The sequence below is a fragment of the Camelina sativa genome, chromosome 12 (genome assembly GCF_030686135.1).
Source record: "Camelina sativa cultivar CO46 ecotype springtype chromosome 12, ASM3068613v1".
Lineage (NCBI taxonomy): Eukaryota > Viridiplantae > Streptophyta > Magnoliopsida > Brassicales > Brassicaceae > Camelina > Camelina sativa.
Genome location: NC_141891.1, coordinates 7177455 through 7204477, shown reverse-complemented (window position 1 = coordinate 7204477; position 27023 = coordinate 7177455). Strand labels below are relative to the sequence as shown.

Here is a 27023-nt window from a genome sequence, read left to right as displayed (position 1 = left end):
AGAGATCAAAAGAAGTTCAAGGCATGGTGGTACTAAGTCTTGAGTGCAGTGCAATCATCCAGAAGAAGGTTGTACCCAAGAAGGTCAAAGATCCTGGATCATTCACTCTTCCCTGCTCCATTGGGCCCATGTCTTTTGAGAGGTGCTTATGTGATCTTGGCGCTTCAGTGAATCTGATGCCATTCTCTGTGGCTAAGAGGTTGGGTTTCACAAGGTTTAAGGGATGTGACATCTCCCTCATCCTTGCAGATAGATCAGTGAGACTTCCACATGGTATCTTAGAGGACTTACCTGTCAGGATCAGAGACGTGGAAGTACCAACTGACTTCGTGGTTCTGGAGATGGATGAAGAACCTAAAGATCCTCTGATTTTAGGAAGACCGTTCCTAGCGACTGCTGGAGCCATCATTGATGTCAGAAATGGCAAGATTGATCTTAATCTGGGCGATGACTTCATCATGAAGTTTGATATCAAGGATACTCTGAAGAAACCAACAATAGGAGGACAAGTCTTCTATATTGAAGAGATGGATAAGTTGGCTGATGAGCTGTTGGAGGAACTAGCTGAGGAGGATCATCTCAAAACTGCTCTAACCAAGGATGGAGAAGAAGGGTTCCTGCATGGGGAGACCACTTGTTACAAGAATATGCTAGATTCCCACAGAGAAACGGATGGATCAGAGGAATTCGAGCAGCTATCTGACGCAAAGGAGATACGTGCAGTTGAGACAGAGAGTTCAGAACGTGATATCTCCCACTCGACCGCGATCATTCCAGACTCCCGTGCTGAAGACTGGTCGGAACTGAAAGCTCCGAAGGTAGAACTCAAAACTCTCCCTTCCGGACTCAGGTACGTTTTTCTGGGAACCAATTCTACTTATCCTGTCATAGTGAATGCTAGGTTGAGTGATGATGAATTGGGGTTGCTAGTAACTGAGCTAAAAAAGTTTAGAAAGGCCATAGGTTATTCTTTAGATGATATCAAGGGAATCTCACCTAGTCTTTGCACACATAGGATCAATCTTGAAAATGAGTCTTATGCTAGTATTGAACCCCAAAGAAGATTGAACCCTAATCTGAAAGAAGTAGTAAAGAAAGAAATCCTAAAACTGCTTGATGCTGGAGTTATCTATCCTATCTCCGATAGTACTTGAGTATCTCCAGTGCACTGTGTACCTAAGAAGGGAGGCATAACTGTGATCAAAACCGACAAAAATGAGTTAATCCCAACTAGAACCATCACAGGACATAGGATGTGTATAGATTATAGGAAGTTGAATGCTGTATCTAGGAAAGATCATTTTCCTTTGCCTTTCATTGATCAAATGTTGGAAAGACTAGCTAGTCATCCCTATTATTGTTTCCTTGATGGGTATAGTGGATTCTTCCAAATCCCTATTCACCCAAATGATCAGGAAAAGACAACCTTTACTTGTCCCTATGGCACTTTTGCCTACAGACGCATGCCATTTGGTTTGTGCAATGCTCCTGCCACCTTTCAGAGGTGCATGACTTCAATTTTCTCGGATTTAATTGAGGAGTCAGTGGAAGTGTTTATGGACGACTTCTCTGTATACGGTTCCACTTTCTCCTCCTGTTTGTTTAATTTGTGCAGGGTATTGACGCGATGTGAGGAGACGAACCTGGTGCTGAACTGGGAGAAGTGCCATTTCATGGTTGAAGAAGGGATTGTTCTGGGACACAAAATTTCTGAGAAAGGGATTGAGGTTGACAAAGCTAAGATAGAGGTCATGGTTCAGCTTCAACCGCCTAAGACAGTGAAGGACATCAGGAGTTTTCTGGGACATGCTGGGTTTTACAGGAGATTCAAAAATTGCAAGACCTTTGACAAGGTTGCTGTGCAAGGAGGTTGAGTTCGAATTTGATTCAGCATGTTTGGAAGCTTTCAGCAAGATCAAGGAGGCCTTGGTTTCAGCACCCATAGTTCAAGCTCCGAATTGGGATCATCCTTTTGAGATCATGTGTGATGCTTCAGACTTCGCAGTTGGAGCAGTTCTGGGACAGCGAATTGACAAGAAGCTTCATGTCATCTACTACGCCAGTCGCACCTTGGACGAGACCCAGGGAAGGTATGCTACCACGGAGAAGGAACTCCTAGCAGTTGTGTTTGCATTCGAAAAATTCAGGAGTTATCTTGTGGGTTCGAAAGTCATTGTGTATACCGATCATGCCGCTCTGAGACACATCTACTCGAAGAAGGATACCAAACCGAGACTGTTGAGATGGATCCTGCTTCTCCAAGAGTTTGACATGGAGATAGTAGACAAGAAAGGAATAGAAAATGGAGTTGCAGACCACTTGTCAAGGATGAGGATTGAAGATGCTGTTCCAATTGATGACTCAATGCCTGAGGAACAACTTCTCGTCGCCCAGGTTTGTGAGCGGATGCATGACACAAGGGTTGAGAACCTAAAAATCAGATGCATGGCGATCACTTCTGAGACTGCACCCTGGTATGCAGATGTTGTGAATTACAAGGTATGTGGAGAAGTTCTTGATGACATGGATCCATACAGGAAGAAAAAACTTTTTAGAGAGGTCAACCACTACTTCTGGGATGAACCCTATCTGTACAAGAGAGGTTCTGACGGTCTGTTCAGGAGGTGCATAGCAGAAGGGGAAGTGCAGGGAGTGCTTGAGCATTGTCATGGTTCCGTCTATGGAGGTCATTTCGGCACATTCAAGACAGCTCAGAAGGTTCTCCAAGCAGGTCTCTGGTGGCCAACCTTGTTCAAAGACGCTCACAACTTCATCACCAAGTGTGACGCTTGTCAGAGGATGGGCAACATCACAAGAAGGAATGAGATGCCCCAGAATCCGATCCTGGAAGTAGAAATATTTGATGTTTGGGGTATAGACTTCATGGGACCTTTCAACCCTCCATCTAATGGTAACGTCTACATTCTGGTAGCAGTTGATTACGTTTCCAAATGGGTTGAAGCCATTGCCAGTCCTACCAATGATCACAAGGTAGTTCTGAAGCTGTTCAAAAGTATAATCTTTCCAAGGTACGGGATACCCAGAGCAGTGATCAGCGATGGTGGTACTCATTTTGTCAACAAAGTGTTTGAGAGTATGCTGCGAAAATACGGGGTCAAGCACAAGGTGTCTACTGCATACCACCCTCAGACCAGCGGACAGGTAGAAGTCTCGAATAAGCAGATTAAAGGTATCTTGTCAAGGATTGTTGGGTTTTCAAAGAAAGATTGGTCTGTGAAGCTGGACGAGACTCTCTGGGCATACAGAACAGCATTCAAGACGCCAATAGACAGAACACCATTTCAGCTGGTTTATGGTAAAGCATGTCATCTCCCTGTAGAAGTTGAGTACAAGGCGCTTTGGGCTATTAAGTTGTTGAACTTGGACATTGACACAGCTCAAGCTAAGAGAACTCTAGACATCCATGAGCTGGAAGAAATACGACTTGATGCTTATGAGAGCTCTAAGATTTACAAGGAAAGGACAAAGAATTTTCATGACAAGAAGATTATTGTCAAGGATCTCAAGGCTGGGGATCAAATTTTGCTTTTCAACTCCAAACTTAAGTTATTTCCTGGAAAGCTTAAGTCTAGGTGGTCTGGACCGTTTGACATCAAGGAAGTTCTGCCATTCGGAGCCATCACTCTTCTGAACAAGGATGGTACTGAATTCACTGTAAATGGTCAGAGAGTCAAGAAATATTTAGCTGATCAGGTCCGACCAGAGGGGTTTTCTGTGCTCCTCCATGAACCCCAAAAAGCATAAAAAGCTGAAAAGTCAAGCTAGGGACTTTAAACAAGCTCATTTGGGAGGAAGTCCCAAAGGTATTACTGTAAATATTTTTAGGATCCTTGTGTTTTTAATTTTTGTTTTTGGTTTTCTGTGTTCAGGAATCTACAGAAGGGAGTGGGTGCAACAAAGATAGAGGATACAGAGAAAAGCAGAGTGAAAAGGAGAGGGACTGATTCAAAAAAAAAAAAAAAAAAAAAAAAAAAAAAAAAAAAAACAAAGAAAATATATCGACCCACTTTGTTGGTTTCCCCTCCCACGTGAACCTCTATTATCTCCCATCACCTCACTCCCCCCTCTCTTGTTCCCTCACACCAAACACCCAAACTTTCTGTCCCATCACCCACCACCTCTCCTCACTCTTACAACTTTCCTCCTCTTTAAATTAAACTCTCCTTTCTCTTCTTCACTTACGCTCACCTTCACCTTCACCATTATCATATCTTTTTCCTGCAACCCCTCCTCTCAAATTTCTCCCCTCGCCGTCGCTGCACATCACACTCAACCACACAAGCTTCCACGTTGCTAGAGCTCTCGCCTTTCAGCCCCACTCGCCTGACGTTATCAAGATTGACTCGATTCGACGAACATCCTCATTCCTCTTGTTCATCACCGACTCGAAGCCATTGTTCCATCCGAGACCAGCTTCAACAACACTGCTCGATTCCCCATTCCGTGAAGCATTGCGTCACATCCACATACCGTCAATCGAGCCGTGTCCGAGAAGCACCAATCGAGCCGTGTCCAGGGAGCGTCAATCGAGCCGCGTCCGCCATCCACCGTTCAACTCCGCTCGAGCAACCACCGCACAACGCTCTTGGAATCCTGCTCAACCCGTCGTTCTCGCTGCAGACCCTTGCTCGAGCTACCGCACATCGACACACCTGAACCGTTCGCACATATCAATCGAGCCGTCCTCATACCATCAATCGAGCCACGGTCGAACGTCTTCAATCGAGCCACGCTCGAATCTCTCCTCCACGCTCGAATCTCTCCTCCACGCTCGATTCTCTCCTCCACGCACGATTCGAGCAGTCCCTCAAGCTCTCAATCGAGCCACGACCCGTGCACGAATCGATCGGTTATCTCTCTCTTAGCACTCTTCATTTTCAACTCGGTAATTAGTTTTGTTATTGGCTCACTAATCTATTAACGCTTAATTTTGAGTTTACATGTTTCAGAGAAACAGAAAAAGTACAGAGCTTATACACGAGATGAGAGAAGCATACGGTTGTGTTACTGGAGAACGTTCATCCCCCGAATCCATGGCGAGGCGTTTCATGGAAATGAAGAACATGGTTGACGTGGTTGTTGGGGGTTCAGGCCAAACAGCGGGGTCTGAGACAGGGACGGTTGATCTACAAGTTTGTGCATCCTGCGGTCGGTCCCTCGAGATTACTCCTCCCTTGCGTCGAGTTGACTTCAATCTTAGGGGGAGAGCATATCGAGTTCATCCCTCCCACGGATCTCTTATACAATTCTGACGCTGAAGGGGAAACGTGCGCCGAGCCAATGGAAGAGGATACAGCGGAATATCGCCCAGAGGAGTACCGCCCAGAGCAGTTCCACTTCGAGGAGTACTCGGATCCGAGAATGTCAAAGGGGGTCAGAGCAGCTCATCACAGACTCAACCTGCTTCAACAATGGGGGAAAGCCAGAGACAAAACGGTGAGCCGTTTCACCAAGACTGTCATGAACTTCATGCGTAAGTTTAGCTGTTCCACTTCCACAACCGCGGTCCCTAGGTCTATCCCCGAGGATACCAGACCAATGCCAGGACGCCCTTCCGCGAACTTAGAGCGAACACCTTCTCCGATTCCATCCCCAGCACGTCAATCCTCATATGTGCCACAGCAGCGCCAACCTTCTCCCGTCCCTTCACGCCACTCGTCACATGAATCTAGGGAGAGAAGGGGACACGGTTCGCATGGTTCAAGAGCCTCCTCAAGTCGTCGATCAGCGCATCGTTCTGCAGCTCAAGCTGAGCAAGAGGTTGAGCAACAAGTTGAGCAGCAAGGCGATTATCAGCCTACGGATGTGGTAGTATTAGTCTCGGACCATGGTGAGTCCAGAGTCGACGACATGCAGTGTGACGAGCAGCCGAACATATATCAGAACACGCAAGCTGTTGAGCAGCAAGTCGACCAACCGGCTGATGTCACACCCGCGGATCCTGCACAAGGCGAAGGGCAGAGTCAGTTTCACACACCAACTCCTTGGGCGAGCTCAGACTCCTTCTTCTACTACTGAGGTACTCCGACCCTCCTTTTGTACATACCATTTCATTCCTGCATTGTTTCTGTTGTGATTCTTAAATCCTCCTGCAAATTTTTCTTACACAGGAGACTGTGTAATTTAAGTTGGGGGGAGGGTTTGAGATGATGTATCTGATGTTGTGTTCTGTGATTCTTATTTTAATTTTTACACCATATCATATTTGAGTTTGCATCATATCTATTGCATAAAAAAAAAAACATAAAAAAAAACAGAAAAAATCAAAAATCTCCACAAAAACAGAGTGTTCATGTAGTTTGCATTCGCATTTTAGGATTGAGTCTAGTGTTGTGCATGTAGGGTTGTTGCATTTAGCATAGGGGTTGATGATGATTGTAACCTTGTTAGCATGCTGGATTCAATAGGATAGGATCAAGGCCCTTGTTATTAGTTCTTTGATGCTTATTGATTGAACTTGAAAATGTAAAATTGAAGCATGTTTTGAATTGATATCATTCCCTATCTACCTGAACCTAATCTTGACTTGCAATTATCATGTGATGCATTGAAGTTGAACTCATGGATACCATACACATACTTGGATTGTCTTTCACATTTTTACCACCCTTGTCAATCCAAGTAGCTGATTCCCATCTTTGGAACAGTTCCCCGCACCCTTAACCAACCGTTCTTTCAAGCCAATTGTTTTCTTGAGTGTCAAGCCTTTTCCGAGTTGAGCTTGTTAGAAAGTGTTAGGTTCTAACCGACAAGAGTAGGATCCTGCTCATTATTTAGGGATGGTTTGCTTGTGACATGTTAAACACGCTATAGACTAGGATACTCCACCGACATCAATTACTCCCATCCTTAGGACTTCTTTCTTTCTGATTTTTATTACATTCCCGGAACTGTTTCGTTTGTTCATGCTTAGAATCGTTCTCAGTTTCTCTCATTCTTGCTTGCTTCTTGTCATACATTTTCGTTTCTGTTTCTGTAATTCATTTCATTTTGTATTTTGACCATTCTAGGATTGTTAGAAAAACTCTCTCTTGAATTGGCTTAACTTGTGATTGCTTGATTGCATCTTGAGTGACTAGCATCATCCCATTTGGATTGACACCTTAAGTATTACAACGCATAAGGTTAATTGAACCTACTAGGAGAAACAAAAATCTTAGTGTCAAAATTAACCAAGAGTGTTTATCTATATAAGGAGTTGCAGGGTGTTGCATCCCTTATGAGTTTTTTGTGAGAGATTGAGAGTTTGAGAGACCAAAGTTTTGAGTTATTTTCTTTGGTATTAATAAAGAGAGTTATTCTTTATTTGTGTTCTTAAACTTTCTTTCAAAACTAGATCGAAACGTTTGTATCTTTCTGTTTTGCCAACTTTAATATTTTTATCTAAAAATATATTTACGGTGATGAAATAAATATATATTTGTTTTTGTCATTATTCAGAACTTCAATATTACAGTAATTATACACCTTAGAAAGTCCTTTTATCTAAACTTGTAAAAGAGATTGAAACGAACCAAAAACCCCCAAATAAAATTCAACCAAACCCAAATCAAAAGTGAAGAAAAATCCAAAAATACCATAAACCAAAAAAAAAAAAACTAAGATTCTCAAAAATTCTTAGGAAAATCTTATAAAATTATTGAAAAATTCTTAAAAATTAATGATCTTTTAACACATGAAAACCTTGGATATTTCATATTCACAATGAAATACTATTTAGTAAAATTTAATAGAAATTTGTCATTTTATATTTATTCATGTAAACTTTTAATTTAGAGCATGATACACATAGGAACGACATACAGTAAAACCTCTATAAATTAATACTATATAAATTAATAAACACTATAAATTAATAAATTTTGATGGTCCCAAATCGGGCCAGTGTAAAAATTAACAAAATTCGATAAAATAATAAGATAATAAATTTTTTGAAATCTCCATGTAAAATATGGTCCCAATAATAGCATAAATTAATAATTATGTAACTTTGCATATATATATATATATATATATACTGATATAATAATGTATTTTCTCCTAAAGCTCATTTCTATAGAACAATTGTAATGTTGTATTTTCAAACTATAATGATATCCTCTAACATATCATAAAAATAGTTAAAGTTTTAAACATTTCAATTTTTAGATATGCATCATTTACAATTTGATAATTTGACAGATTATTAAAATAGGACAATTGATATTATTATTCATAAATTTGAATTTATGTATGTCATGTGTATAAGTCAATTTGTCTATAGTATTCGTAATTTATTGTCAATAATGTTTTCTAAATATTACAAGTTCAATTCCTAAACCATAAAATTTACAAAATCCGAAAGTTTAATCTTATTTTGCTAAAATTATTTTAAACAATTAAAAATATATCTATAAATTAATAATTATTAATTTACACTATAAAATAATAATTATTAATTTATAGATAAATTAATATAACTATAAATTAATAAAATGTCTTGGTCCCAATATTATTAATTTATAGAGGTTTTACTGTATATCAAACTATGTATAATCTATGTTTTAGTAAAATTAGAAATATGTTATTAATCCATTTATATCTACACTAGTAATTAAGCTTTTATGTATTGCTTTTGTACTCTTGCTTGCGGATTATATTAGGATATGACAGAATATGTCCAATATTAGTTAATAAATTAGTTACTTACCTATAGCAATTTATGTTTTGATAACGAGAAAAAGAGTACAAAGGCGAAACCTCTCATCGAGCAATACATAAACGTAGCAAACAAAAAGAGGACGCGGATCTTCGAAGCAAGCCGTGTTTCACCGAAGTTATAGTTGTGTCGGCGACTCGCGTTTGAAACAGTGATTATCTAACAAAATATAAAGTACTTTAAAATATGAAACAATGTGTGTTTTAATTTGTCTGCGATATGTTTAATTTGTCTACGATTTGGTATTTTGGTTTGACAATATTATATGACAAAAAATAGAATATAATACTTTGAATGAAACCCTTGACTTTCTACTTTCATATTCTAGTCATATAACTTCCTTGACGTGGGTGACTCAGGGATGCGCATAGCCAGTTTCAATATGGGGGCAATTCACACGACTGATGACAAAACGGCGGAATACATCATGGCGACAATGCAAAAGGCTTACTATGAATTAGGGAAAAGAATAAATTTCAACCCGTACTATTTCAAAAGTGTAAATTTCTACCAAGACAACAAAACCGTGTATTTTTCAACCTAAACTCTCACTTAATTCAAATTTACTACCTAGACTTCGAATCGTTACCTGTATTCCTACATTGATTCAAACAGCGTTAGTCAACATTAAATGTTTTGATCAATTTGACACGTAAGCGATGATGTGTCAAGGTTGTTAGGCTCGAAACCTTAAAACGACGTCGTTTGGAATGATAGGCTACCCCATCCCTTCCAAACGGACACGCATGAAACAATCTTCCCGGATTTTTAGCAGTTGTCGATGTTTTCATTACAACAGGTGTTCCACAATGGTGACATCTCTTAGGGAGGCCTCTTCTTCGATAATCCATTTGAGTTTGTCGAAATCCCTAATTGAGGAACAGAGACACGAGCTCAGTAAATAAAGAGGAAGAAGATGAATGTATGAAACCTTAAATCGAATTTTCCCCCAAATAGATTCGAAGATTAAAAACGACGTTGTTCTGTTAAAGGACATGCCACATCAGTATCAAACTTGCCATCGTGTCATAAGACTCAATCAAATTTAACGGTTGACTAACGCTGTTTGAGTCAATGTAGGAATATGGGTAACGACTCGAAGTTTAGGTAGTAAATTTGAATTAAGTGAGAGTTTAGTTTGAAAAACACACGGTTCTGTTGTCTGGATAGAAATTTACACTTTTGAAATAGTACAGGTTGAAATTCACCCTTTTCCCGGTAAAAGCATGCTCAAGTTTTTCCAAGAACGTCCTCTACCTCTTCTCAGCATTCATGATCACATCTTCCCGATGAACCATCTGCATCTAGCAGTGAGTTCCAAGGGGTTAAAAATGCTCACTAAGGTATATATATATATATATATTCCATTTAACACAAGCCAAATAATTTATATATATATATATATATATAACTTATTATATAAAGTATGATTTTAAAAATTACTAATTCATAAAATCGTGATATGTGTCAAAATCTTATTATGTTAGATTATTAAAATAATAAGATTATTGAAATAATAATAAAATCTTATTATTATGTTGTAAAATTTACTAATTCATAAGATCGCGACATTTGTCAAAATCTTATTATATGTTGTATATTATTAAGATAATAATAAAATTTTATTATTATGTTGTAGATTATACAAATTTGTGATTCTAAAGACAAAAGAATCATCTAAACAAAAAAAAAATCCATACAGTTAATTTAACAATAAAGATACACATAGATTTTTAAAGAAAATCCTAAAAATTCTACAATAACTAAACTTATACAAAAATAATCATATGTTATATTGAATTTTTTGACCTAATCTTAAAAGAAAAAGAATTTAAATATAAAGATATGTATAATGTCGTATCTTTGTCTTATATAAAAAAAAATACCATAATACTTTGAATGAAACCCTTGACATTCTACTTTCATATTCTAGTCAATTAATTTCCTTGCCAATTGGCCATCATATCGTAATTAGTGTGTTTGTTGTTTTCGCTGTTTAGTGATTTCTTGGAATAAATTACTCTTATCTACCTTACACACCCACCAAAATTATATATTTCCTTTCTGACCCCTTAATTAACTTTTTTTTTGTCAAACCCCTCTTAATTAACATGTTCACAAATCAATCATCAATTTGATTATACACGTCAAATACCTAATGTTAAAAGAACTATTTGAGTATATATATAGGACACTAAACTATTGGATGTTTAACTAAATGGTCTCGTCAGAGTTTTGAGGTTTCAACTGAAAATGAAAGCATCAGACCAAAGGAACAGACCGAAGTGATTGGTAACGGCAGATAATTCAGTAGAGTTATTTTATTTTCCTACTCTTTTTGTTTCTAACATATGGAACAAAAGAAAGTAAAAAAAAAAAAAAAAAAAAAAAAAAAAAAAAAAAGAACCGATGATAATTCTGAGTTAATAAGACAAATGATCACACCACTCCCACTAATATTGATGTTTAAAGAAGAACAAACGGACAAAGTCGTGACGGTCAAATGACTAAATTATATAAAATATAATTTATGTGATTGTTTTATTTTTTTTGACAATATGTGGTTGTCTGTAACCGTACATGTACTTGTACACGATTAAAATCTAGTGATTAAAATCAACCCGTGCTCAGCACTTTTAGTGACAGAAAATTTCTCAATGATTTTCTAATCCTTTTTTGAGAACTTTCTTAAATTTCATAACATTCTCATTCTTCACCCCTGCTTGGATTTTATTACCCTGTAAAAAGAAGTATAATCGGAAATCACTTTTAATCCGCAGAAGAGTGATTAAGTTTTGAGATTTTGTTACATATATATGGTTAATTAAATATTCTTTAGAGATTTGATGAGTTTCGAATATCTTTTTTAAGAGAATCTTAAATTGAAATTTAATTAATGGTTACAACTCATATAACTAACCTATCAAATATCAAATAATTCATTATATAACCCATATTATATAGTCTACAAAAAAGTTTTGTACTTCCGTTTTATTATACAGCGGATTCTAAGAACAATGAATGAAGTATCACTCTCCTCTTTGTTTTCCCCTTCTTATGTTTAGAAATGGGACTTTTCATTTAAGTATTGGTTCTAAGATTCGTTACTATCTCTATAATTTTAATCAAACAATTTAATTTTAAATATGGTGGCCGATTTGATAAATTTTTAAATTAAATAAACATAAACAACTTGGATAGAAATAGAGAAGCATCAAAATATAGATATTTATAATTTAAATTAAAGTATATTATAAAAAAGATAAGTAAATTAATTAAGAATATATATATATATATATATATATATATCCAGTGGTTAATTATCTAATAGATAAACAAAAAATTCCTTATGCTCATAGAGGGAATTGTTTAATTTAATATATATATATAATAATAATAATTTTAATAATAATATAAGAGATCTTTTAATATTAGTGTTATCCTATATACTTAAAATTAATGTATGGATTTATATATTTATATATAGTGTCACAAATTGAATTTTCATTTATAAAGAAAGATCTTTGGTATGATATTCTTGTGAAAAGTTAATATGATTAACAAATTAAATAAATCCCAGAAGAAACACTATATATATTATATTAAATCAGATCTTTAATTACTCCATGTGTTCCTATAAGAGGATGCCATATAGCCATATATTTGAGTTCAAATCTAACATTATTATGCAATAGTTTCTCTAATTAAATGTTTTAAGATAAAAAATCTAACCTATATGCTTTAAATTAATTCAAACAGATATCAACATGTATATGATGATGAACTTACATATCCAAACAACGTTATATGATAAACATGAACCTACATATCAACATAATATATATACACTGTTAAATGAAAGATACAAAAGACAAAGTAATAAAAATTAAAAAGACCTCATAATTTAAAGAGTTTTCAAAATTAAGAGCCATGGCAAAAGGAGATGAGAACCTAAAAGTAATCCATAGAATCAAGAACTCTTCATCAGCTTATTTTCATGGCGACGACAAATACGATAATACTGAAAAAAATTCAGATCATGAATATATTCCCATTGATCTAACGAGGGAGATACTTATGAGACTGCCTGCAAAATCTATCTTGAGGTTTCGTTGTGTATCAAAGCTATGGTTGTCTATCACCACCGAACAAGATTTCATCAATTCGTTCACGGTACGACAATCATCAATTCCTTCCCAAAGTCTTCTTCTCAACTTCACCAGTTATGATAATGAGAGGAAGCACGTCTTCTGCATGCTGCCATTTCATGAGAAGTCCACAAGTTATTCTGATGTGCACAATTTTCATATCATTCCCCCTGGAAAAGATTATCAAAGCTGCAGTAGCACTTCTGTCAATGGCTTGATCACTTTCGGAAACAAGACAGAAATTGTAATTTGGAATCCCACCATGAAAGAACATATAACCTTGCTTAAACCTAAAAACCCTATGGAGAATTATAAGATAATAGGTTGCCGTTTAGGATACGATCCTATGGAGAATATATATAAACTACTATTGATGGCCTATTATCCCTGTGCTTATAAATTAAAGGAAGAATATCAAAACCCTCAAATTCTTACATTAGGATCTCAAGAATCATGGAGGGTGATAAAAAATAGCCCTGATCATCAGGCTAGTAGTGATTATTATTGCATCAAAGGAGTTGTGTATTATAGAGCAAATATATCTTTTGAAGAAGACCGAGACGATCATAGTGTTATCCCTTCGTTTCCCAAAGCAATCCTGGTTATGAAATTGAAAGAGATCATTATGAGTTTTGATGTGAGGTCCGAACAGTTCAAATCAATCCAAATACCTGGTCGTGCGCCCCGACATGAATCAAATCTTCACGAATGTTTAATGAGTTACCAAGGAAAATTAGCATGGGTTTGCAGTTATTCAAATATTATCAAAATATGGGTTTGGCAGGATGCTGAAAAACAAGAATGGTCAGAAAATGAATTTGTTATACCTATGCCTATAAGAGATTTGGTTGGGAGGACTTGGTCGTTAAATGGTGCCACTAGTGCTGGTGAGTTTATCTATGTAGCAAAATCAGGAAAATTGTTTAAAGATATTTCTGTTTTTATTTATGATCCGGTGAGAGAGACGATCAGAAATGTCAAAGGACTTGACTATGAGAAATTTAGGCGTTGTTATGGATCTAGCAACGAAAGAATGTATTTTCTCACATCTTATCCGGATCACATCGAGAGTCTCATATCTCCAAAAAATCTCGTGTGATTATGTCTTTCATGTGTTTTAGGTTTTTGTTGTATTCCTTTTGGAAAAACAAAAACAAAAATCTAATCTGAGAGTTTTTTTTATAGTTTATATTTCATAGTTCTGTCTTTCCCACCATTGACAATTTAATCATAACTACTACTATTGATTTTTTACATTGCAAGTAGTTATATATCTCTTCTATTGAACCAACGAAACAATCATTTCTTTTGAAATTTGCTTTCGAAATAGTTAAGAAAACATATACCATTATATATCTAATGGTTAGCTGAACAGAAATAAATTCCTCATTTATTTTGAGATGTTATTAATTAACACATCAATAAAACAAAATTTTCCACTTTAATTTGTACGTAGGAAAATAAAAATTTAGCTTTTTCTGCAATAAATTAATTTAAACATATGTAAACATGAACCTACATATACATATATGTATATATATGTATATATATATATATTTATATAGTTGTAAATATATAGATATATATATATAGTTGTAAAATCAGAGATAGAAAATTAGGAGACATGGAGAAAAGAGAAGAGAATACAAAAGAAATTCATAGACACACAAACATAATCTTCATCAATCATCAACGTCTTTTCATGGCGACTAATTTCATAATCAAAGTCAAGATTAGTGGTAACTAATTTTCATTATTCCTATTTATATGACTTTTTTTTAGACTATATGATATATACATGGATTATTAGTTGGTTATGGAAATAAGACATTAATAATTTAAATGTACTTAATTGTATCATTTATATAATTTAGCTTTATGGCGGGTTCGCTTGATAATCAAGATCGAGATTTAAGTGTATTAAAAGAGCTGTTATTGGAGAGATAATTTCTAAATCTATATGGAATTGTAAATTATAAAAATCAAAACACATGGATTTTGAAATAACATGTTTTATCCTTGGATTTGAATCCTTCTATTTTACACTTTCAAATCCAATTAAAACATAATGTGAATTTTGAAATCCAAAAACAAATTATTAAATGGATAACATGAAATTTTAACAAGTATTTGTAAATCATAAAACCAATAACACATAATTTTGATAAGTATTTTAAAATCAATAATTGAATAACACATGATTTTTATTTAGATTTTCAAATCCATTAAAATTATAGAACCAATAATACCACTTAAAGGAATTAACTACTGATCTAATTGTCTAATTTAAAGAATAATACCACTTAAGGAATAAAATATATAATCAAATTTTATAATATAAACAATTTTTGTACAAGTCTTACAAAATCTTCATAATTAAACAATATAGAATCTTATTTATTATTTTTAAGATTCACATTATACGCTCTTACCATTTTAATAAATATCATATCTTAAAGTTATTATTTGTAATATCACAATTTAAAGTTATATGTACAACATTTTGCATATCTTATTACATATTTCATTATTATTTACCAATTGAAATGTAATTAGTTATATAGTAAAATGAGTTATAAACTTATAATTTTTATAACAAAAGACAGGTTAAATGTAAAATATCAAGATGATATTGTTTAATATTAAAAAATAATGAAAAATTTATTTTAATATATAAAAATATTTAATATTATGTATAAAATAAAATTGAATCCGTGGGTAATAATCTAGTTGTTAAACTAAAACAATAATAGTCAGATGGAGAAAAGTCAGACGAAGATGGAGAGTTTGTGTTAAAATAATAAGATGAATGACATATGCGCAGTTACGTGGAAGCTTCAGCGTTCTTCACGCCATTTATTACAAAAGCTTCTTCTTCTCAAATCTGAAACATCAAATAAATATTGTTTTGTTTCTCCTGGCTAAAAATCATTTGACACATTAAACAGATCTGTGATTGTGTTTTGATCTCGTGACAAACAAGAAACTAACACAGGTTCTTCTCTTCTCCCCCTTCTTTTTTTCCTTTCGTCTTGATTCTTGTGTGACATTAATTGTCTGATTGTGAAACTTGTCCTTTATCTATTATGTCTCGATTTAGTTTTTATTTGTTCCCGTCATTTATTGAATCTAGATCTCGTTTTAATAATCTTGGAATCAGACAGCGTTTGTGTTTTTGGACAGACAAAACGTTAAGCTGCCTTGTCTTACAAGAAACTAGATTTTTGTTTGGAGGGTGAATCTACGATCCGAACTCGAAGCACAGAGACATGGGAGGTGTAGTGACGAAATCTGAATCTCTGGAAAAAGAATGGGTACCAGAGACAAAGTTAGAGGCTAAGATCATAGAAGCCGTGCAACGCAGGGCAACGAGAGGCACCACAATGAAATCTTTCAACAGTATTGTCCTCAAATTCCCAAAGATCGATGTTGGTCTTCGAAACTGCAAAGCTATTTTCCAAGAGTTCGGTGAGTGCAAACACCGGCAGATTTTATAGATCGCTGCTTTTTTTTTGTCTTTCATGAGCTGATGGTTGTTTACTTGGTTGGTTTGGGGTAGATGAGGATTCCAACGGGTCTATCGATCACACGGAGCTAAAGAATTGTATCAGGAAGTTAGAGATCTCGTTCGAGGAAGATGAGATAAATGATTTGTTCAAGGCTTGTGATATTAACGAGGATATGGGGATTACATTCACAGAATTCATTGTTCTTCTCTGTCTCGTCTATCTTCTTAAGGACGATTCATCCACTCTCCAAAAGGTATGCTCAGTTTGATATCTGGTTTAGATTGATCGGTTTATCAGTTGTTCGTGGTTTCTGAGAGTTTTCGGTATGATGAATAGAAATGGACGATGGGAATGCCAAAGCTGGAACCAACATTTGAGACACTTGTGGACACATTTGTGTTCCTGGACGACAACAAGGACGGATATGTTAGCCGCGATGAGATGGTCCGAGCCATTGATGAATCTGGAGAACGATCATCTGGGCGTATTGCAATGAAGAGATTTGGTCTAGATCTATATATAAAATTCCTCTGCTTCTCAAGCTTTCTCCTTCCTTCAACCAAGTTATATTAATATTGATTCTTATGTCTGCAGAGGAAATGGACTGGGACAAGAATGGAATGGTGAACTTCAAAGAGTTTTTGTTTGCATTTACGCAGTGGGTTGGGATAGATGAGAATGAAGAAGAAGAAGATGACGAAGACAACAAAGAGAAGGCTTGAATTTGATGAGTTTCTAACTCTATATACGTGTTTTGTGTTTGCAGAATGTAGTAAGCAAGTAACAAAAGATATAAGTTGATGTTTATGTAATACAAACAGAATAATTCATTACCAAAACACAAACCATGATGTTTTACCCAAAAACTGGCTTTTAACTAACAAAACTTATTAGTAGTCTCCAACTAAACCAAATAAAGAAAAGAACAAGCAAGCCAAAAATAATCTCGGACAGAGACAGCGACAGAGACAAAAGACTCATGCCTTTGTATTGCCCCTAGTTCTGTCGTCTGAACCCTCTCCGGGACACGAAAAATAAGATAGACACAGATTCATATACGACGGTGTTTTTTTTTGTTTTTTTATTCCAGAGATTAGAGACGGTACCGGTAGCCCGAGGAAGTGGAGGATGGGATGGAGACAGAATCTCCAAAGCCTTCTTGTTTTGAAGGAAGCGGTTACGGTGTGCATATATACCTTCTTCGAAAGGTGAGAGACGCAAGCAAAAACATGAATTCAGGTGTGCTTTTAGCCCCTTGTCTTGGCTCTCTTCATGCCGAGGCTATTGTAAGGGGAGATGGAACCAGACATTGGAGACCCTTCTTCTCGAAGACTTCCGTTAAGAAGAGCCAATTCACGTAGCTGTTGTTTCTTGTAGAAATCATGAGTTTCCTCCTAAATCAATAACATAAAACAAGTATATAATTATTATATATAGATAACTACTATGTGTCTCTCTGGTTTAAGATCTTTGAAGAGCTATGAACTAACCACGGGAGTAAGTAGATCGTCAAGTATTTCACGGGCTTGCATGAGACGTGCATCCACAATTTCAATGGGTAATTCTGCCTCGACTAAGATGTGGAGTGGTTCATTGAGGTGTTCATACCCTGGCTTCCCTCTCATCATTTCCTCCTGCAACAACAACGCTAAAGAATTGAAGATACAGTTGGAATCAAGGGTATTTTATCTGAACATATGAAAAATGTAATAACCTTAATCGGATCTTTAATGCTGCCTCTGCCCCTTATCAGAACACGACAATCAGTACTCGCTTCCACTCGTTTGAGGGAGTTTCCTCTAGGACCCAAGAGGCGACCAACAAAATTGTACTGCAAATTATCAACTTTATAGTTTATACTTTGGCAAAGATAGTTTAGGCTCTCAGCAAGGAAGGTAAAGATTCATACGTTTGGGTATTTGTCGACTGGAATATCCACCCTGATTGTTCGCTTGACGATGAGACCGGACGAGCTACCAGGAGAGTTTAGCCAATTTGGTGCTGGAGATGATGAAACAGATCTCTGCAAATCAATAGATAAACCAACAACCTGTTAAAAGCCATGTCAACCTTAACGCATAAGAACCTGTTACAGACATATGACTGTAGGATCAAAACCAAGAAGAAGATGATGAAATAAATCTTATCAAATACTTCTTCCACGGAATAATGGGCAATGTATTGCATTGTCGCAACCTGAAAACTGCTTATCCTAATTCATAATTCATAGAATAATTTGTAAAGATTAGAGCATGTTATATCCAATCCTTCACAGCTGCACCTATAAATATAATATCTAGTTACTGCACTGACCCAAAGTCAAAATCATTGCACAACATTACTGATATACAGTGTTAGCCCTGGCTACCTGTCATTATGAACTAGGATTAACCGTAAGTCAAAGCAAGTTATGTCAGTATGACTTAAAGTCAAGAAAAGCTTCTACAGCAATAGTATGAATTAGATGAAAAAGAGTTATGTTAATGGTTAGTAGTCATACTTCTGATGGAAATTGTGAGGGCCATCCGTTCATGTCAGCTCTTGCATTCTGAAATATCCCTCCAGAAGCCAGAGGGCTAGGGTGGTCAAACCTACTCTGACTTAAAGCATTCTCCAACAGCGTGGTTACACGCAAAATTTCTGTTCCAAAAAATGTCAATTTTCAAGAGTAAGACGCACCAGTTAGAATTAGTCAACAAATCCATCACCAACAATGATAGTGGAATGGAGAGACATCAAAGTCTCAACTAAGTTAGTGAATATTAACGTTCACACTCTAGTTAAAATAGATTGTAACAGACTGCAAACAAGGATTATACACTAACTTTTGCTATGATCTCTACGAAGGTCACAACTGTGATCTTTTCAATATCAGAAAGGTTTTTTATGCAGGGATTCCTATGAGACACAACTCAAGAGTAAGAATTCCAAGAAATTGGATTTCAAGTAAAATTAACATCAGTGAAAAGTCATTTCTAAACTCTACTAGAACCACAATTCAACTGCAATACTCCACACTATCATTGAATGTTCTAGTTAATAGTAAGGTAAGTAAGACTAAATGTCTTATTGGATAGTAAGATATCTTACTTACAGGGTTGTACAATTACTCTGTCATATGTTTTTTTATTGCTAACATCTAACTAAATGAAATGCTAAGCAAAAGTACGAAGATAGTAGTTCTGAAACAAGAAACGAAAATTACAAAAGATGTTATGAAGAAGGAAAGAAACTCTTGTTATGATAACAGTACGGCGCTCACCTTGGTTCATAAGCCGGCAAAGATGTGGAAGCACGGGCAAAAATGGAGTAAGCTTGTGACGTTCTGCAAGTAACTCAGAAAGATACCTGCCAACAGACAAATTGTAAATGATCCAAAATTAGTATGACCTTGAGCATACAAGAATACAAGAAGTTCCACTCATTTTCACTTAGCAATCACGTTTGATAAAGCGTATGTAAGAAAATGACAGATCTTAATATGTACATCCTTGCTCCAAACATCAGCATATATAAGCAGAGTGGCGTATTTATAGCTTCATGAAGTCAACCATCACAAAACGAACACAACAGATGATTCTATAAGATATTGAAGCACTAACAATCCATTACCCAATCAATAAAAGACAAACTAGGTTCATAGATTCAGATAAAATGTTTTCAAATTATAAGCATAAGACTTTTTATAGAATCTAGACTATCCAGTACACACTTGAAGTAGTTTGAGCTAAACAAAAGAGCTTAATTTGCAGTGTGGTGGGTAGGTAGCAACTCAACAACACGTATTTGAAAATCGAAGGGAGCATCAGAAATAGAAAGCATAGATCTCCGTACGAGAAACAAGAACCAGAAATGAAACAAAAAGACGATACCAAAAACGAAAACAAAAAAAAGTTTCGAGATTTGCGATAAAAATTAAAACTTTAAGATCCAAATCAGTAGAACAGAGATTAAACAAAAAAAAAAAAAAAAAAAACAAGTCAACTACAAGACGAAGAAGAAGACGAAAGAAAAAAATAGAGATTGATTTAAAATTACTTCTCTTGCTCAACGAGGAAAGAAGGCTGTGATCGGAGACCACCACCAGAGAAGTTAGGTGACTGAGGAGCCGACGGAGGTACAGAAAGAGGCGGCGGATACGTAACGAATCTCCCTCCACCAGTAACACCACCACCTCCGCCTCCACCACCACCAAGTGAAGTCATCATCATCATCACAACCACGACGGCTACTACTTCTTCTTCTTCTTCCTCAGCTGGTTGTTACCGGGAGAAACAACTGAATACGAGAGATAGAAAAAAACGGAGATGGGCGGAGATCGAGGAGGTGCGGCGGCGGCGGATCAGTAGGGAGCTAATCTGGCACACACACACACACAAGTATTTTATTAAGACCTCTAAAATCTACAATAGACGTCGGTGGATGGTGTTTTCTTTTTTTTGGGCCTTTATAGCTGTGTGTGTGTCTCTGTGTGTGGGACTGATTGATTCATTTGATATTACTGGACATAAAACTCGTGTTTTTCTTTTTTTTTACCGCTCCTTAGAAGCTTCTTACTGACTCAGAAGGTTTCTGGATACAGCTGGTTCCCTCTTAATCATTGAGAGGCTACCTAACTTGACCTGGCCCGCTTCTTCTACTATTTCACGTTTGTTGATTTGAATTTGTGTCAATCTCGTTTCGGTTCTGTAAATTTCTTGGTTACCGGATTTGTCAAAAATGCTGTGTTTTTTCTAAGCATTGGAATCGCTTTTTAAATAAGTAACCTGCACTGTGCAGCGCGGGAAAATATTTACGTAAATTTGATTTATTAGTTACAAAATAAGAATAGTATCTTTATTTGATTTATTCTACGTATTTTATAATTTATACATTTAATTTATTTAGTTTCGTATTCCATTTTGGACTATAGTTGGTACAATAAACTTAACGACTTACCATTATTAGGTTTTGGGTGTAATTGCTTATTTTTTTTTATAATTGGTAGAATTAAAAAACCTTTATTTACTCATGATCCAATATACTAATTGTAGCGGTATTGAGTCAACGTAAAAAAAAAAGAATTAAAGTGCATGAGAATTATATGAGTGGGAGGTAAAATGGAGTATAAACAAAATATATTTGTTACTAAAACTCAATGAGCTCAGTGCATAATCATAAATTTTAAATATTTATAATTATCAAATAAATTAACCCGTAAAGTATAGATATGTTTTGCATATTGTGACAGGACAGACAATATATTACTTCCCCTACAATGGAGAATTTAGTCGACTTCTTAATTATCTAATAGTATTAAATTATATATATCAAATCCTCTCAAATTTTAAATTTATTTGTGAATGGGTGAAATCTTTTAGAATATAATAAAAAAAAAATTGTAACCTGCACCATTTAGGTAGTGGAGGTTTAATAGTTTTCTGTACATATTTATTTTTATTTATATTTCGAATGATCAAAATAATTACTTAAGAAAAACTTATATTATGATTGATCATAATTATCATTTACGATTAGTAAAAAATTTGTGTAGATGTTTTTGAAAAATTAAGGTTAAAATTATGTGTAAGAAATATTAGATTTCTAGTTATTCAAATACCATATGTTATAATCTAATATTAAAGTTATGAACATTTTTTTATTGATACTATTGACGAAAATAGAATTTTTTTTTAATTCTAATTGATTAAAATCTCTTTATTATAAAATTCAGATTTTGTGAGTTGATTTATGAATAAATGTATTATGATTTTTTTTTTTTGTATAAGTTCTATTAATCCGGTTTAAGTTAAAAATAAAAAGCATTAACTTATGTAAATTGGAAACACTATATTTTTGATACCTTGTTATGTTATGATAATTTTTAAGGAAAAAGGAAAAAATCAGTTTATATCATGATTTAAGCCTCTTCATTATTTAAATTTTTAACAATTCTTAATATATCATATAAGTAATGTGTTGAAAAATAAAAAGAAAACACTTAAATAAGCAACTACATTAATCTGTAGGACCTGCATGTATAAAAAATCTGAGTATATCTTGATTGAAGAATATTTCATTCCAGATAGTTGGCACAATAGTTATCTGTGCTATACAGTACGGAGAAAAGTTTGCGTAAACTTTATTATAATTTGTTAGTTATAAAGTAATAGTATAAGTTATATTTGATTTACTCTAAACATTTTCTTTTTTACATTTAATTTACTTAGTTTCATACTCTGATTAAACCGTCTTAGGTAAATTACAATATTCAAATCTGTGAATTATATAAATTTGGTAAAATCCTGAAAATAAAATAAAAATCCGTATTGAAGCGGTCATGTTTAGAAATCTTGACTTAATTTTTAGTTTTCGCTTTTTTTTAGTTATATGTTATATTGAATAAAATATAATATTTGTGATTTTTTAGATTTTAATAAAATGTCACTGCGTCAATGTGCAGTGCAACAAATATTTTTGATAAATTATATAATATTTAATATTTTAAAAATATAATCAATTTTGTATCTTAGTTTTAAAATATATATATCATTATTAAATGATTTAGGGATGCATATATTTAATCTTGGTTTTATAAATAAAATTAAGTTTTATAATTGTTCGAAATACTTTATTATTGTTTACTAAGATTTCAGAAACAATAAATAGAATCTGTTTAAATAATTTCATTAAATAATTTTCAAAATATTGGGTTATAAAATAAAAAATCGGTTTATAAGATTTATTTTTGTTCTAAAATATTCTTGAAAAATATTTACAAAATATTTACGGTTATCAATCCCCGGATCAGTACTTGTTGAAAAACCAAAAAAAAATTTCTGATTTCAAAAAAATTTTGACTTGAAAAATAAAAAGAAAACAAATAATAAACACTAAAAAATAACTGTATTAATCTGTGGGCTCACATATTTAAAAAATCTGAGTATATCTTGGTGATATCTTTTTTAGTTGGATTTTTTTTTTTGTGTAATATATATTTTTTGGTTCTTAAATATATATTTATTCAATAGTATTATTTGTAATATGCCACATGATAGTAGGGTTAAAGTTTAACAACATTGCTATATAGAGCTTTATCTCTACTTAAATCTGGTGGTTTTGTAATTGTACCGATTGGGCTAGTTAATTGCTATTTGGAAACGTTCAAACCGAGTATGATACAGAGACATCAATACATTATAATCACAATAAGCAGAGAGAGACAGAGAAACACAGAAACTAATACAGATTTGGTCCAACACATACACAATAACAAAAGACAGAACTATATGATAATTTTGAACTAGGAAGTGTGAGCCTCATGAGTCATGAGGGAAATATCCCTTGTTCCACAAGTAATGGCTCCAATATTGACCACTTATCTGCCTTGTCTATTACGAATTTAATGATTGACTTCCGATACACCACTTAATCAATCATTGAGTTTGCGTGCGACCATCACGGAGTTCACAAAGCCATCAGACATAGACGGGTGATAAATCGCCAAGACCTCGAAACCTTTTAGATCGCAAGGATCAACGTCTACGTATAGGAAAGATCTAAGGCCTCGTGCACTCCTAAGGATGAGAAGAGCTTGAGGAGCCATGTGATTCTCCAAGTGTTCAATGACTTTGACTTTGGCTTCTTTGTCCACCCCAACAAGAGATGCCAAGAAAACGACATCGAAATCACGTAGAATCTCCGTGGCGTCGAGTATATCCGTTGTGTGAAAGATCATGCGATTGGAGAGGTCGGGATCGCGTGAGACAAGGCAGGAAGCAAGGGAATTGGCTTGAGGGTCGATTTCGATGTTGTGAAATGTCGTGTTTGGGAGGTGAAACTTAGCCAAGACGATGGATGTTAAGGGCATCGAACCGGAACCGATGAAAGCGATCTTCGTCGGGACATGGCTCGTGTGTTGCGTGAGGAGATCGAACTCGACCTTACTAAGTTTGAGGTAGTTTGTGTAGTAAGGATATAGATCTAAATGGTGAAGTGGGTTGTCTTCGAGAGATCCTAAGATCGTGGAGAAGTGTTGCTCCGAATATCCTTCGACTTCACTACGTAGCTTGACGAGATTGGTTCTGATGGCTTGGACTTTTGGGCACATCTTCTTGACGTCGATGTTTGTCTCCGTCGGTAAGCACGTGGACATGAGCTGTCCGAACAAGGTGTCTACATTTTCGGAAGGTTTAAGGCTCTTGAGTTTAGATATTTGGTCGTACAGGTCAAGAATTTGCTTCTCAAATAGAGTCTTTTGGCAAGCCATGTCGACCCTATGAAATTTTTTTGACCTGGTTTAAAGAGTTTAAAGAGTTTGAAGACTTGGCCGCTTGGTATATATTTATCGGCACGTGTAGGTCCATGTCTTTTGCATCGACGATTAATCAAAAGTTCCCAACAACTTCCATGCATCACCTCAAATAATTTTGAATTATATAGTTCGAATCTCAACCCTGGAATATAATTTTTTTTTTTAAAATAATAGAACTTTGGACCAACCATTAAACTAAATTGCTGTTAAGTCACAACTAATTTAATTAGTTTCTTAGTCTTTCATTTATTGGCGAAAAATGGATGCATATCGCCATTATCGACGTTCACATGAATGCATGTTTAACTATCGAGAAAACGACAAATAAATCGACCAACTCTGTGGACCAACCAAATAAACTAAAGTGTTGATCTCAAGTTCTCAACCAATTTAGCCTCCTCTTTTTTTTTTTGTTATTAAGAAAAATATATAGAGATATATTCCCTAGACATGCAGGGCTGCATGTATGGTACATGTAAAACATTTCACATGGTTGCACTTACATGATAAATATAGCTGACCAAAATTTTTACGTTTTGTCTAAAATTGTACTAGCTGACCAAAATTTTAAGGAAAATTAATTCATGGAACTATTGATTTTATGAAAATGCATGGTTTTTAATAGATTATCTTGAAATTAAAGAGTGTTTATATTCGTATACATATTAGTCTAGAGTTTAAAGAAGGAACGAACCACTGATGAGCAAAAATAAACATGTAATAAGAGACGCGGTAAGGTTCGCTAGCTCTCGGACCAATTAATTCATAAAAAAATTAAGAACTCCCCTTCTAATATACTACCGATAATCATGGTATTAGTTATCATAGTACCATAAAGAAAGCGAGGTCCGCATAAGTTTAGGATTGGACAAACATGTAAGTAGAACTTTCACCAACAGGGAAGTAATCATCACTCCTACGTCCACCACTCCCTCTCTTGTTGATATAACCCGGATACTGACTCAGCTCGAACTTCGATTTCTTAGCCAGCGTCAAACCTTCTCCTTTAGCCAGCTTCTTTATTCCCCAATCGCTAAATGGATACGTTGTCTTGTGTGTGATATGAATCTCCCCGTCGTCTTTCAACATTTCCTTAGCGTTTTCAAGAAACCCCCTCACTAACTCTTTGTGGCCCCTGATCCAAAAACACAGCGTTTTATCATTAGATCGGTCCAAATCATAAACTATATATCGTAAAAGAAAATGAAAGAGGTAGTTACTCGATGGCCCTAGATAAAAATTCACGACCAAAGAAACGGGATCCTGCGTGAGGGAAATTGAAGACAATGCGATCATAGCGTTGTAGGCTCAAACTATTATCGAAGCTCATTGTGTGACATCAACCTCGTGCTGGATATCGCACCCAAATCTCTTCAGTTTGCCTATGTTGTCTATCGCATCCATATATTTTATGCACAATTCATCTACATGTAAGATTTCGTTGATTTAAGCCATTAATCACATGCACGGTTAATACTAGTGATATATAGATTAATATTGTATGTGTTCATAAAAAATGGTTTATACATACCTTCCGAATCGAGAGAGGTCGCGGTAATGTTCATGGCCGAGCCAAAAGCTGAAGCTAGACATAGTGAGAATGAGAAGTTTCCTTCTCCAACAAGAAGGATTTTGTGTTTGCTACTATAGGGCCCTATCCATTTTTCTGAAATCTCCATTACATCTGAAGACTTCCTTTTCTATAAACCATGTATATACACACACACACACACACACACACTCATAGAGTCTCAACACAAAGAGTTGCTTCAAGTTCATTGTCTTGATTATTATTCGGCTCTTAGAGTTCTGTGCCGGTTTGATATATCGAAGTTAATTACTTACCCTTTCATGTACCCTTTTCTTGTAAGAATAAAACCGTTTCACATTCATTTATTCTTATAACTAGGATCTTAAATATCATATTTGAAAGTTGAAACCATTACCTTTAGACCTTTATACGAGTTATCCACTATAAAAAAAAAATTAAAATATTTTGGTCATTTTACCGTTAAATCAAATTATCACCAATTAAAAAAACACATGACGTTTGATTGATCGAAGATATAAGTGATTAAAATTGATATTCAGCTGTAATGAAAATTACAAATACTCTAGTTATCTTTTTGTATTTTATCGGCGGGGAGGGTTTTTGCTCGTTATTTTAGTTATTTTTTCACGATATCACATAAAATAGTGTTTGATGGTCTAAAACATGAGCGAAATTCATATTGGTTTTTGAATAAAATAAGCAATATAGAAATCAACTAATTTCTGTTTCACCAATTGTTTTTCTTATACTACATTACTACTCTTTAAAAAGATCCAGGAGACTAAAATGATCAACTTACAAA

The 27023-nt window shown here is 34.9% G+C and overlaps 3 protein-coding genes and 2 pseudogenes across 5 annotated transcripts; 2 read left to right on the top strand and 3 right to left on the bottom strand.

The window, feature by feature from the left end:
* The first annotated feature begins 12557 nt into the window (after positions 1 to 12557).
* LOC104733279 (putative F-box protein At4g21240) lies at positions 12558 to 14056 on the top strand. Its single transcript, XM_010452869.3, has one exon. It carries the CDS (start codon positions 12650 to 12652, stop codon positions 13964 to 13966), a length of 1317 nt encoding a protein of 438 aa, XP_010451171.2. The 5' UTR covers positions 12558 to 12649; the 3' UTR covers positions 13967 to 14056.
* Positions 14057 to 15612: 1556 nt separating this feature from the next.
* LOC104730758 (putative calcium-binding protein CML21) lies at positions 15613 to 17242 on the top strand. Of its 2 annotated transcripts, none has more exons than XM_010449963.3 (5): positions 15613 to 15862; positions 16028 to 16335; positions 16427 to 16629; positions 16713 to 16881; positions 16971 to 17242. In XM_010449963.3, the coding sequence occupies exons 2-5, from the start codon at positions 16137 to 16139 to the stop codon at positions 17096 to 17098; spliced, it is 699 nt and encodes a 232-aa protein (XP_010448265.2). In that variant the 5' UTR covers positions 15613 to 15862; positions 16028 to 16136; the 3' UTR covers positions 17099 to 17242. The 2 variants fall into 2 exon arrangements, with proteins under 2 accessions (XP_010448265.2, XP_010448264.2); XM_010449962.3 differs by having other exon boundaries at positions 15716 to 15862; positions 16051 to 16335.
* On the bottom strand, positions 17166 to 20939 carry LOC104730759 (KH domain-containing protein At4g26480). The gene is made up of 7 exons (XM_010449964.3): positions 20415 to 20939; positions 19639 to 19724; positions 18877 to 19016; positions 18286 to 18399; positions 18091 to 18207; positions 17867 to 18010; positions 17166 to 17770 (listed from the first exon to the last, which is right to left on the bottom strand). The coding sequence occupies exons 1-7, from the start codon at positions 20588 to 20590 to the stop codon at positions 17624 to 17626; spliced, it is 924 nt and encodes a 307-aa protein (XP_010448266.1). The 5' UTR covers positions 20591 to 20939; the 3' UTR covers positions 17166 to 17623.
* A 2577-nt stretch (positions 20940 to 23516) lies between these two features.
* Positions 23517 to 24668, bottom strand: LOC104730756 (nicotianamine synthase 1 pseudogene; annotated as a pseudogene). Its single transcript, XR_015574875.1, has one exon. The product of XR_015574875.1 is annotated as a nicotianamine synthase 1 pseudogene (transcript).
* An 859-nt stretch (positions 24669 to 25527) lies between these two features.
* On the bottom strand, positions 25528 to 26348 carry LOC104730755 (uncharacterized protein At4g26485-like; annotated as a pseudogene).
* Between the last annotated feature and the right edge of the window lie 675 nt (positions 26349 to 27023).